Here is a 13045-nt window from a genome sequence, read left to right on the forward strand (position 1 = left end):
TTTGAATCGATATCCTCCCATTCCAAATCACAACAAATCTATTTTAATCTCAAATATTACCGCATATTTTATTTTTAGCTACAAAGACATTGACCGGTCTGAGTGTCCTCAAATACATTCCCAAACTTTTGTGTTTGATAGAAGCCTTCTACACACCAAATATACTGACCATAAGTGTACCCAAACTAAAGATATCTAGTGGAAACCATTCTTCTACTTCAGCATCATCATCACAAATATAATTCAACTTTCTTTTTCAGATAAACTTTCTATACACAAAGTTTGGTGGCAGTAAGTTAGTCCAAACTACAAGTGTTTACAAACTGGCATTGGCTTTGTAATGGTCTCATTTCTTGTTATATGTTTTTCATTATTTTTGTTATTACATGTATCTATTTTCATGCTGCTGATATAATTGCAATAATGAGTTCCTTTTCAAAGTAATCCAACACTTCCTCGCACTTTTCTAAACATATCAAGGTTTTTAATCTAGTGCATACTGTTTTAACGATAGTTTTATGCCATGATCTTACAATTGTTTTGTTCGAAAAAAGTTGTGTGAAGCTAGCTTTACTGAAGCTATCGAAAACCAATTGGATATCGTTAATTACTTACGCGACATACGACAAACAAAAACAAAGAATCGAATGGTGCTCCACGTTGCATGTGCTTGTTCCACTATAGACCCCCCACCCTGAAAATAAAGAGAAAAAAGAAGAAAATTAATAAAGGGAGATAATTAAGGCAAAAGACATATCATTTAGTTTAATATTTGCTTCTCTCATTTTGTAAAGGTCACATAATGTGACATAAATACATTTCAGGTAATGCTCTGGAGAAGCCTTATGTTGTATAGAAAGGGAAATAATTAAGAAACAACTAGGCAGAGTTATGGTTCTCTGACACTGCACTTTCCGTCAACAGCCTCCATCATTTTGTGAAGATTCAATGGAATGTCATTTATTTAATACTTTTCAAGTAATACACCGGACAAGCATTATTTTCAATAATAGATGGACAAAATTAAAAAAAGTTAAGATACAGTTTTTATTCTTTAATACTGCATTTGTCTTAATGGCCTACAGGATGTACGGGCATTTTTTTATATTTTGTGTATTTGGTATATCCGCCATTTTGAAAAATGTTTCTAGAATATAACAAGTATGTTCTTAGATATGACCTAGTGACCTAGATTTTGACCTCAAATGACCCATATATAAATTTTAATATATTTTACCAAGCCAATCATTCTGACCAAATTTCATGAAGATCAAATGCAAAATACAGTCTCTATCGCATACACAAAGTTTTTCTTTGATTTGAACAAGTGATCTAGTCTTTGACCTCAATCACCCATATTCAACACACATTCAACGTCTACCTAAATTTCATCAAGGCAGTCATTCTGACCAAATTTTATGAAGACCAACTGAAAAATACAGTCTCTGATTTGACCTATTGATCTAGTTTCATACCTCAGACGACCTATATTCAAACTCGACCTAGACTATATCAGATCTTCATAAAATTATTCCAGAATGATTACCTTGATAAAAAATCTACGTTGAGTTTGAATGTTGGTCATCTGCGGTAAGAAACTAGATCACTAGGTCAAAAGAAAGAAATACTTTGGGCATGCAACAGAGATTGTATTTTTCAGCTGGTCTTCATAAAATTTGGTCAGATGGATTGCTTTGATAAAATTTAGGTAGAAGTTGAATATGGGTCATTTGGGGTCAAAACCTAGATCACTTGGTCAAATCAAAGAAAAAAATTGTGTATGCGATAGAGACTGTATTTTTTAATTGATCTTCATGAAATTTGGTCAGAATGATTGCCTTTAAAAAGTATAGTTCAAATTTATAAATGGGTCATTTGAGGTCTAAAACTAGGTCACTAGGTCATATCTAAGAAAATACTTGCTGAAACTCAGGAGATCACATTTTTGGTCCAATCTTTATCAATGAAAATTGGCTAGAATATGTGTTTCCATGAAATTACTAGGTCAAGTATGTTTACACTTTTATGGTGTGTTACTCAGGTGAGCGATCTATGGCTATCTTGGCCCTCTTGTTGACGAGTAGAATCTATTTTGTTAAATGGTACATTATTAGCCATATTTTGAATGAGTTAGCATTAATATTTTGTTGGGAAGTTATACTCGAGAAACAGTTTTCAAAATGGCGGATACACAAAAAAAAAAAAAAAAAAAAAAAAAAACGAAAAAAATAAGAACGCTCGTACATCCTGCAGGCCATTAAGACAAATACAGTATTAAAAACTGTACCTTACCCTTTTTTGATTATTATTGAAAATAATGCTTGTCGGGTGCATTACTTGAAAGTATTAAATAAATGACATTTCATTGAATCTTCACAAAATAATGGGGGCTATTGACAGAAAGTACATTGTCAGAGAACAATAACTCTGCCTAGCTATTATTTAATTATCCCCTTTTACTATACAACATAAGGCTTCTCCAGAGCATTACCTAAGAAGTATTAATGGCACATTTTATGAACTTTACAAAATGAGAGAGGCAAGTATTAAACTAATTAATATGTCTCTTGCTTTAATTATCTCCATTTTTCAATGTTCTTCTTTTTCTCTCTCCATTTTAATTTCTCCATAGTGGGACAAGCACATGCATCGGGGAGCACCATTCGATTTAACAGATACTTTGTTTTTGTATGTCGTATGTCGCGTAAGTAATTAACGATATTCAATTGGTTTTGGATAGCTTCAGTAAAGCTGACTTCACACAATTTTTTCGAACAAAATAATTATAAGATTATGGCACAAAACTATCGTTAAAACAGTATGCACTAGATTAAAAACCTTGATATTTTTAGAAAAGTGCGAGGGAGTGTTGGATTACCTTGAAAAGGAACTCATTATTGCAATTATATCAGCAGCATGAAATTAGATACATGTAATAACAAAAATAATGAAAAACATATAACAAGAAATGATACCATTACAAAGAAAATGACAGTTTGTAAACACTTGTAGTTTGGACTTACTTACTGCCAAACTTTGTGTACAGCAAGCTTATCTGAAAAAGAAAACTGAATTATATTTGGGATGACTGTTACGAAAAATAGAAAAATGACTTTCACTAGATATCTATAGCTTGGGTACACTTATAGTCAGTATACTTGGTGTGTAGAAGGTTTTAATCAAACACAACAGTTTGGGAATGTATTTGAGGACACTTGCATCAGGGTCAAGGTCATTGTAGCTAAAAATAAAATAAGGGGATTTGGAATGGGAGGATATCGATTTAAATCTCACTGAGATCTTTTAGTTTTCGATTTTAGCTCATCTGAGCACAAAGTCTCGATTGCTCATTGTCCGGCGTCCTCCTAATCCACCGAGCCGATTTTAATGAAACTTCACAGGGGTGATTCTTGTATGGTCTTCTATATGCCAGAAAGCTACTGCCCAAATTTGGTATAACTGTGACTTGTAGTATCAGGGGAGAAGATGTTTAAGGCTTATTTAACACAAGACGATGGACCATCCACTTATACTAATAGCTCACAAAGTTCAGGTGAGCTAAATAGATATGAATAGAGCATTGGTTATATTTTGTTAAAGGGTATGGGTATAACTGAGAAAGTTTGATTCAGTAAACAGTTGCATGCAGAAAATTGAGAGTAAAATAAAAACGGTTGTTTCGTGAAAGAGAATAATATTATTTATTTTTGATAATATTAAGTTGCAAAGACCTCAATGTTATTAGGTGTTGTTATAATGCTAAGTGCTATGTTAAGTGTTATGCCAACAGGTAAAAACATGGAGAAACGTACCTAGCGTGATGAAGAATACAATAGTTATGACTAAATATATTTTAAGATTTGTTGTTCATTGTTGACAGTCATTACTAGAATTATTTCATGTTAATATGCCATCCAACTAACATGTGGAAAGTCATGTGTCCACACGTGCCAAAACATAATGCACATAGGGCCTTTCTCCACCATGAAAAGCTTGAACGTTGCAATATGGCCTATACTTGTGTGAATTTGACGATAACGCAAGTAAAAGCAGAACCAATACTCCTGGAAATTCAAAATGGGTACAGTGACTGCAATTACTGTTTAAAAGGTCATTCAAAATTCATTGCCCTGATTGCAATATGATAAATATTATTTTGCGCTCTGTCCAATTTTGTAATTTCACTGTGCTTCATCTCCTGGTAGAGCAATACACCTTTGACATTTTGACATCTCCAAAAAGAAAAATGTATAATTGCAGAAATGTTAAAAATAATAGAATTAAAAATCATTTATGGTCAGGATAAATTAAACGCAAGAAACAAGCAGATACATTTTATTATCGTTTTCGCCAAGAAATAAAGAAACTAGACACTAGTTAAACTTTGGAAGTGATTTTTCCACGCTCAAAAAAATGGTAGATAAAGCATTGTTCCACTCAGGTAAAGATATGGCATTCAAAATAGATAGATACCTAAGCGCAACAAAAATAGTCGGAACACTCCAGATGTCTAATATTTGCGGGATTGTGTGCTCTTCGCTTGCGTGTGAAAGGTAGGGGAACTTTGATGCATCATGCAGTTACTACCTATTTTGTGATATATGCGTAGTAAGCTTCATCAGACTGCACAGTTTGAAATAAATCTGAGAAAAGTAAGTGCAAAACTGTACATGTCACTCAAAATCAAGGCTGTATTAAAAAGGAAACAGGACAGTAGGCAAGTAGGTCGTATTCATGGTAATCGAAAGTCAGTTTAAATATCGGTGAGCAAAACAGTACATGTCGTCAAAATTTCAAGATAATCAAAAACCAAGCAAATAGGTCAATAGGACAATGTCACAGTCGGGTGACCACTTATCACTTACTAGGTTCATCAGGTAATTATAATTCAACAGTCTAGGAAATATGATCTTATAATTTTTGAAGTATTTTTCCCATATAATCGTATAACAAGTGACCCCGGGGCTGGGAAACTTTTTTCCTTCTTCGGGCCTAAGTCGAACAATCTTGATCAACTAGGCAATGAGGACCTCCGCGGCCGAGTAGTTAAGGTCGCTGACTTCAAATCACTTGCGATGTGGGTTCAAGCCTCACTCGAGGCGTTGAATTCTTCATGTGAGGATGACATCCAGCTGGCTTACGGAAGGTCGGTGGTTCTAACCAGGTGCCTGCTCGTGATGAAATAATGCACGGAGGGGCACCTGGGGTCTTCCACCATCAAAGCCGGTAAGTCCCCAAATGACCTATAATAATTGTGTCGGTGCGACGTTAAACCCAACAAAACAAACAAACAACTATGCAATGATACATACAAAATATTAAAGTATCAAAGGCTTAGATCTTATGGTTTCAGACAAGAACACTTTTTTTCCTTTATAAGTCTATATAAAACTTGGGGCCCCCAAGGCAGGGTCTTTTTTCACACAAGGGGCATAACTTGAACAATGTTGATAGTAAATCACTAGGCAATGTTACATAGAAAATATCAAAAGCCAAGGCTTTGCAGTTTCAGGCATGAACATTTTTGTTTTGATTTCCTTGAAGTCTAATTAAAATTTGTCCCCCCCCGCCCCTGAGTCGGGCCTCTTTTTAACACAAAGGCATACTTTGAATATTCTTGGTAGAGGACTACAAGGCAACGCAACATACCAAATATTACAAGTCTAGGCCTTGCAGATTCAGACAAGAAGATTTCAATAGTTGTTTTCTCAGTATAAGTCCGTGCAATATAAGGGAACACCGGGCAGAGCCTTTTTTAATCCTAAGGAAATGATTTGAATAATCTTGGTAGAAGATCACAAGTCAATGTCAAATACCAAATATCAAAGGCCAAGGTCTTGTTGTTTCAGACAAGAAAAGTTTTCCTGCTATATAAATTAATTTTAATCTTTGGACCCCTGGGTTGGGCCTCTTTTCAACTCTGAGGCAAGATTTGAATAATCTTGGTAGAGGACCACTAGGCAATGCAAAATACCAAATATCAAAATCCTAGGCCTTGCAGTTTCACACAAGAAGATGTTTAAGTTTGTTTGTTTTTTTTATTTATTTTTGTCAATGTAAAACTAGGAAACCCAGGACAGGGTCTCTTTTCGTCCAAGGGTATATTTGAATAATTTTGGTAGAAGATCACAAGGCAATGCTACATACCAAACATCAAAGGCGTAGGTCTTGTTGTTTTAGACAAGAAGGTTTTTAGATACTTTTCCTATACAGTCTATAGAAACCTTGTGACAACCCTGGGCGGGGCAATATTTCTAGGGGGATAATTTGAACAATCTTGGTAGAGGACCTCTAGATTATGCTACATATAAAATATCAAAGCCTGAGGTCCTGTGGTTCTGTACAAGAAAATTTTCAAAGTTTTCCCAATATAAGTCTATTTAAATTATGTGATCCCTATAGCGGGGCCATAATTGACAATAAGGGGATAAATCGAACAGTATTTGTAGAGTATCACTATATGATGCTACATACCAAATACAAAAGCCCTATGACCTGTGGTTTTGGACAAGACGATTTTTAAAGTTTTACGACGAATGATGCACGACTGACATCGAACGGCCAAAAAAGCTAATCTTGGGCCTTTCGCTCCGGTGAGGTAAAAATATTTTTATTTAAACGCTTATTTTGTGCAACTTTACTTATAGTTAAACAAGCAAATAAACAAAATATCAGCTTAATTAAATGTGTGTTAGCTATCTTTGGTGAGAGCACTAGCACCAGACCAGGGAGGAAGTACCACTGCGCATATTATACCCTACAACTTGGTGTTCTATAAGAACCATGGTCATAAACATGAAAATATACTAGCCCATTTCCTTTGCAAACTTCTCATCACACAAAACGCACAGTTAAGTAAATGTTTAATATGGATACTGAACAAGTGGTAATCTATCTTTCACTTTGAACCCGTCACATTATTTTAATATTTCTTATCAAAGAGGAACACAGTTTATAGTTTCATTAACGTGTCTGTAAAATCTTTGATGAACGTCAGTAATGAAGTTCCGGTCTAGATTACAAAATATTCTGATTGGCTGATGTGAAAATGCATGTCAGGTGTCGTTTAACACATGTGCGCTTAAAAGTGCAATGTGAATTAACCTTTAGCTTGTTAAATTTCTAAAATGGACTGGTCCATTATTCAGTTTGTGCAGTATCATTTTTCATTCATAGAGGTGTTAAATGAAAATTTGCACACTTAATAGCTCACAGTGCAAACCAAGATCAGCCTGCACGGATATGCTGCCACACAGTCATAATCACTTGCCGCCAGCAGGCTAAAGGTTAAACAAACAATACCAGTGTGCACCAATGCATGACACCATTTCGAGTTTGCATAATATTCAATATTTATCTCTATTGTGTTTTGCTTATTTCTTTTATTCTTTCTTACAAAAATCCCCTACTGGAAGGCATCTAATTTTCTTTACTGCAGTATAGCTTTATACATAATGAAATGATATCTGTCAGTCATACATAAACACTATCCCAGTTATATCAAAATTCCTCCATACATGGAGAAGGATTACTAAGACTAAGTCATTCTTGAAGTTTACATTTGATCTCCAAGTGTGACCTTGTCCTTTAAGCTAGGGTTCTGGGTGATACGCATGACACGTAGTGTTATCATGGGGAACATATTTGCCACGTATTATTGTAATATCTTGATGCTTGACAGAGTTCTGGACATAAAAATAAACGCCATTGACCTTTGATCTCCAACTGTGACCTTGACCTTTGCTCTAGATGTCGAGATTTTGAGCAAGACACGTCGTCTCTCATGTTATCGTTGGAGATTAGTTCGTCGCCTGTATATTGTCTAGGTTATTTTGCTGTATTCAGGAAGTGAATTTATTTAAAATGCAGTTGCGCAGAAATCCAACTATAAGTCTTTTTGATGTTTGATCAGAGAATTATTATTCAGTCTTGCATTATCCTCTAAGTTACAATAAACTATCAATCTTCTGTAGGAGTAGCCAATATTGGTTACCAGCAGCAAGCGTAAGTAATCTTATACACATTTTGATACATCTACCTAGTCTTACTATTAAAAACATGCATAGTTCAGCGAAAACTACTTAAGACTTCCCTAATACCCAACGACACCCTTGTATGTGGAGATTTTTTGTAAAAAACAACAACAACAAAAAAAAAACGAATCATAATTTAGCAAAACGGGAATTCAAAATAGAATCTGATTCAAACGGCCATAATTCATCGACACAACATCTTACGTTTTCTGTACATTGAGAATAACACTTAAAATTCTAGTTTAGTTTAGTTTATACTAATTTATTTTAGCTTGATTGTGCGGAAAGCTTTCAGCTTATTTGAACCAATCTCGAGTCCGCTTTCTGGAAAAAGCGGTACTGGTGTCTTATGAGAAGACAATGTCTTAAGCCCATGTCACATTTGCTTTTATTTAACCTTACAAAATATATTAATATTGTGATACGGCTAAAATTATAAAGTCAGTTTTAGTTAGAAATGGCCATTAACATCTAATTTAATGCGGAGTGAGTTGACGTGACATATTCAGACGTTAAATATTCTTCTTATTCAAATTGTAATGGATTTTGTATATATTTTTAAAACAAAATCTGCCCTGAATCTTAAATTTAGAGCTACATATTTGCTATGCAGAATATATACATACATCTTGTTTTATAAAATTCAATTGAACAATTGTATTTGAAAAAATGCAGGACTTTTTAAAAATTAAAAAATATCATATTTTGCCTATTACCAAACGTACGCGTAATTGATACAGGCCCCCCTTTATTACAAGCTGTCTTATGCCAACGAAAGTTTGTATAAGAATTATACTTACATAGCTATGGTATTCTGACAGAATGAATGATTGACTGACTAACTAACTATTTAACGAAATCGGGAGCGAATACAACAAGTGCAGTTCGACTATCTAACACCCTTGTCCGCTGAATTAAATACAAAAGTCGAAAAAGGGGCATCACGTTGTAAACATGCGAAACAGGGTTATTGAAGTGTGTGAAGTTTCAATCCATTCCGATAAATGGGTACTGATATAACAGCTTACATATAAGAATTCAACCAACAACTGCTAAGCCGTCCATTCTACAGATAGAGGAGCCCGTCCGCTCAGTAGGGAGACCGTTGGTCTACGGATCGCGGGATTGCGAATTCGATCCCCAGGCTGGGCGTATATTCTCCGTGACGATTTGATAAAAGACGTTGTGTCTAAAATCATTCGTCCTCCACCTCTGATAATTCATGTGGGGAAGTTGGCAGTTACTTGCGGAGAACAGGTTTGTACTGGTACTGAACCCATGAACACTGATTAGGTTAACTGCCCGTCGTTACATAACTGTAATACTGTTGAAAAACGGTGTTAAACCCGAAACAAACAAACACACAGATACAGGAGCAACTCCAATTTAAACATGTAGGCACAGTTTAACAATTTATATACTTTAGTAGTATCACTATTTAGCTTTCAAAATGAAATGAAGGAGGCATGTTTTATACTGTCTAAAATCGCACTGAAATGTCCACTAGAGACAACTAATTTTGAAACCTGACGTTTAACACATGTACATGAGTGAAAAACCTATGCCGGCGATCTAGGGTTAAATTAAATTGCATGGTATTCGACTTAAATATCGAGACAATTACTAAACTGTTAAGCTCAAATAATTAGTTAATGATATACATCTTGAACAATTCATCGCCTTTTTAAATATTTGTCAAACATTTGTATTTTGACCGCGTCAGGTCCTGACAATGGAGAATTGTGTGAAGTTTCAATTCATTCCCGTAAGTAGATACTGAAATACCTGGTTACATAAAAAAGTTAACTAAAAGAGCAAAGTGGAGAAAAGGGGCATAATTTTGAAAAAAAGAACAAAGTAGAGTTATTGGACCTGCTTAACGTAAGTCAGATTATGACGGTGAACAAGTTGGTGAAGTTACGATACATTCCCATCAGTCAGTACTGAGATACCAGCTTACATACAAAACCTTATAATTTCTAAGTCGAAAAAGGTCAATAATTTTGTGAAAAAAGCAAAATAAAAAGCTATGTAACCTGGTATCACATTTCCAAAAGATCAAAGTGGAAAAAGGGGCATATTTTTGAATAAGAAAAAAAAGAACAAAAAATAAACAAACAAAAAACAACAAAGTAGAGTAATTGGGCCTGCTTAATGTAAGTCAGTTTTTCACGGTGAATAAGTTTCAATCCACTCTCACAAGTGGTTAATGATATACCAGTTTACATAGAACCAAATCGGGACGCGGACGCGGATGCGGACTCAGACGCACGGGCGAGTCCAATGTCGGAGGACAGCAACACTCAACTATTCAACAACCTTGTCGAATGAATATTAAATTCGGAAGCGGGAAAAATGCAAGTGATCGCATCACAGTGAACAAGTGTGTGAAGTTTCGGTCCATTCCCATCAAGTATTATGATACCAGCTTACATACAAAATCTTAACAATTTATTGCAAGAAAAGGGTACATACTTTTATAGAAATGCGACTTACCCCGCTCATTAGATTTTTATATTCTGTAGTATCTTCCTTTCCCATCAGGTTAGTGTCTCTAAGCTGAAATTCACATACGTTCAATGAAGGCCAAAGTATTACACATTGATTATTCTATTCGACAAAAATGTCATTTCATTTTCCAAATAAGGTAACGGTAACACATGTTTGAGAAATATACATATAAATAAAACAGATTCACGCATATTCATGACACTTTTTCATTTTGCATTTTAAACACCGTATCTTGACATCGAATATTTATGTACATATCAAGGAGATGCAATTTTTGTTCAATTATTATTATTTATTGCAAACTGCCCGATACTGAAAATACTTTGGAGGACCGCTTTCCAAAGCTTTTCTCAAGGGATTGGCATAATGTAGCGTGCAAGAAAAGAGTTGAATTCTAGACTAAACTACTCATCTGCTGATCACGAAGATATACATAAAGTATCAGCGCTATAGTTTTCAAGCAGATCAATAGGTTTAATCAAAACATGTGACCATGAAATTCTAAATTAGAACTCCTCAAACAAACTGCAAGATTCAATTATGACTCTTGGCATACTTATTTATCTCATCAGGAGTGTTTTGAGTGTCAAACATAGAGCTTTAAAAACTTGTTTTATTCAAGAAAATTAGATCTTAAAACTTTACTAAGAAGTACCATTCCTTTCTTACTTAGTTAAGACTTTGTCATAATGCATTATTATTATTCTTGATCTACTTTACTTGTAGTGTCTAGAAAAATTGGCACTAACAAAGGAATTGAATTGTTTAAGTATAAAAAGGCCATTATTCAGATTGAAAGTTTACATACATACTTTGATCCAACCTGACTTAAGTACTTGATCTTCTAAACGAAGATCTGAGAACGACCCATTCACATTCGTCTTCTGTATATTTTGGATTTCCAATATTGCTATTTTTATTTTCGCAAATCTATTTTTGTTTGATCCAATCAGACAACTTGTTCGAATGTCAAAGAGTAAGAAAAAATTGCAGTTAATCTAGGGCTCGAACTCGGGACCTCTCGCTTACAGAGCAAGTGCCCTACCGACTGAGCTAACCGCCTATCTGACATCTTTCGACATAAAAATTGTTGATATCAAAAACCAAGGCTTTTTAAAGCTTGCAGAATGTTGTAAGTTAGCTTTTGATTGGCTAGCGGAAGGGTTGTCAGAACGAGGCCATCAATAGCTCGTTGTCTGATCCTATGCGTAGCGTAATATGAGATGTACTTTAGTCAGATTGTACTTCGGTCTCAACTAACAAAGTACGATAACTAGTATAACTTAAATAAAACTGCAAATGTCTGTACATACATATCTACAGCCGTATTTGTGTAGGGATATTAAACTTAACTTACAAAAATTGTAAATCAATCCAAATGAAAATAATAAAACTAGAAATTATTAAGAATTTATTAAACCTCATGTTTCATATTTACTTCATGTAGCTCTTTAACGGTTTGCTGGCTCGATGTTCTATCAGTAAAAAGGAATACAAGTGTTTCCATCTCTTCGAAAAGTTCTTTTGTTCTGCTATCACTGACCTCATTATCCCTCGAATGCATTAACTGGGATCTTGATTCCAGCGCCTTTGGTCAGGAAATGAAAGAAAAGTCATGGATTTCATAATTTAGGTATAAGTATATAATGATCTTACGGGGATAATTAGTTTCTTGTTTCCAGTCTTAAGCCAAACTGAAATTTGGCGCTTTTAACTCGAAATATCAGTTTACTCTTACTTTGATCTTAAGGCGATAATTAGTTTCTTGTTTCCAGTCTTACATTTGGCGCTTTTAATTCGAAATATCAGTTTACTCAAATTGTTAACTGAATAACATGTAAATATCAAAATATATAAATAATGACAAAAGTGACTTTATAAAGAACTAATAAATACAAAATATATATACATATATTCAATAATATCACATTATTTAAATGTGAAAGATGCGGAAATGATTTAAAGAAAATATTGCATCCATGACCGGGAATCAAATCAGGGAGATCTAAGTCGCCATTAAAATTTATCTAGAAACAGTGAGTCATACACGCACCTTTTCAAATTTACTACAAACCCATTGCCCCTCATCGACGTAGGTTCGAGCCTTACTCAGAGCGTTGACTTCCTCCACCGGAGAAGCCATTAAGCTTGCTAACGGAAGGTCAATCGTTCCACCCTGGTGACCGCTTGTGATGAAATAAGTACGGAAGGGGCACATTAGGTCTTCCTCTACCATCAAAGCTGGAAAGTCGCCGAATGACTTATGATTGTGTCGGTGTGACGTTATAGCAAATAAAATGAATAAATAACAATATACGACTTCTGAAAACAATACCAACTATCGGTCATATGATTTCAAACAAAACAGTAAGACAGAATTATCGAGTGGTCAGTTATGTGGCTGTCGATCCAGTGATACATGTATATAACTTTGCAGCCGACAGGCCGAACACTAAATGCCCGTTATCGCAACCCAGTTGTAAACATGGAGTAGAAAAACT

General features: G+C 34.8%; 1 protein-coding gene across 2 annotated transcripts in view; it reads right to left on the bottom strand.

Annotated features, from left to right (window-relative positions):
• LOC123525238 (uncharacterized) overlaps positions 1-13045 on the bottom strand; it is a 74964-nt gene that overhangs the window by 16741 nt on the left and 45178 nt on the right. For both annotated transcript variants that reach the window (XM_053525405.1, XM_053525406.1), the window contains exons 4-5: positions 11983-12132; positions 10530-10592 (exon numbers count right to left, since the gene is read on the bottom strand). In XM_053525405.1, coding sequence (XP_053381380.1) covers positions 10530-10592; positions 11983-12132 — 213 coding nt within the window. The remainder of the gene's footprint in view (positions 1-10529; positions 10593-11982; positions 12133-13045) is intronic.

This window comes from Mercenaria mercenaria, chromosome 15 (assembly GCF_021730395.1).
Source record: "Mercenaria mercenaria strain notata chromosome 15, MADL_Memer_1, whole genome shotgun sequence".
NCBI classification, from domain to species: Eukaryota; Metazoa; Mollusca; class Bivalvia; order Venerida; family Veneridae; genus Mercenaria; species Mercenaria mercenaria.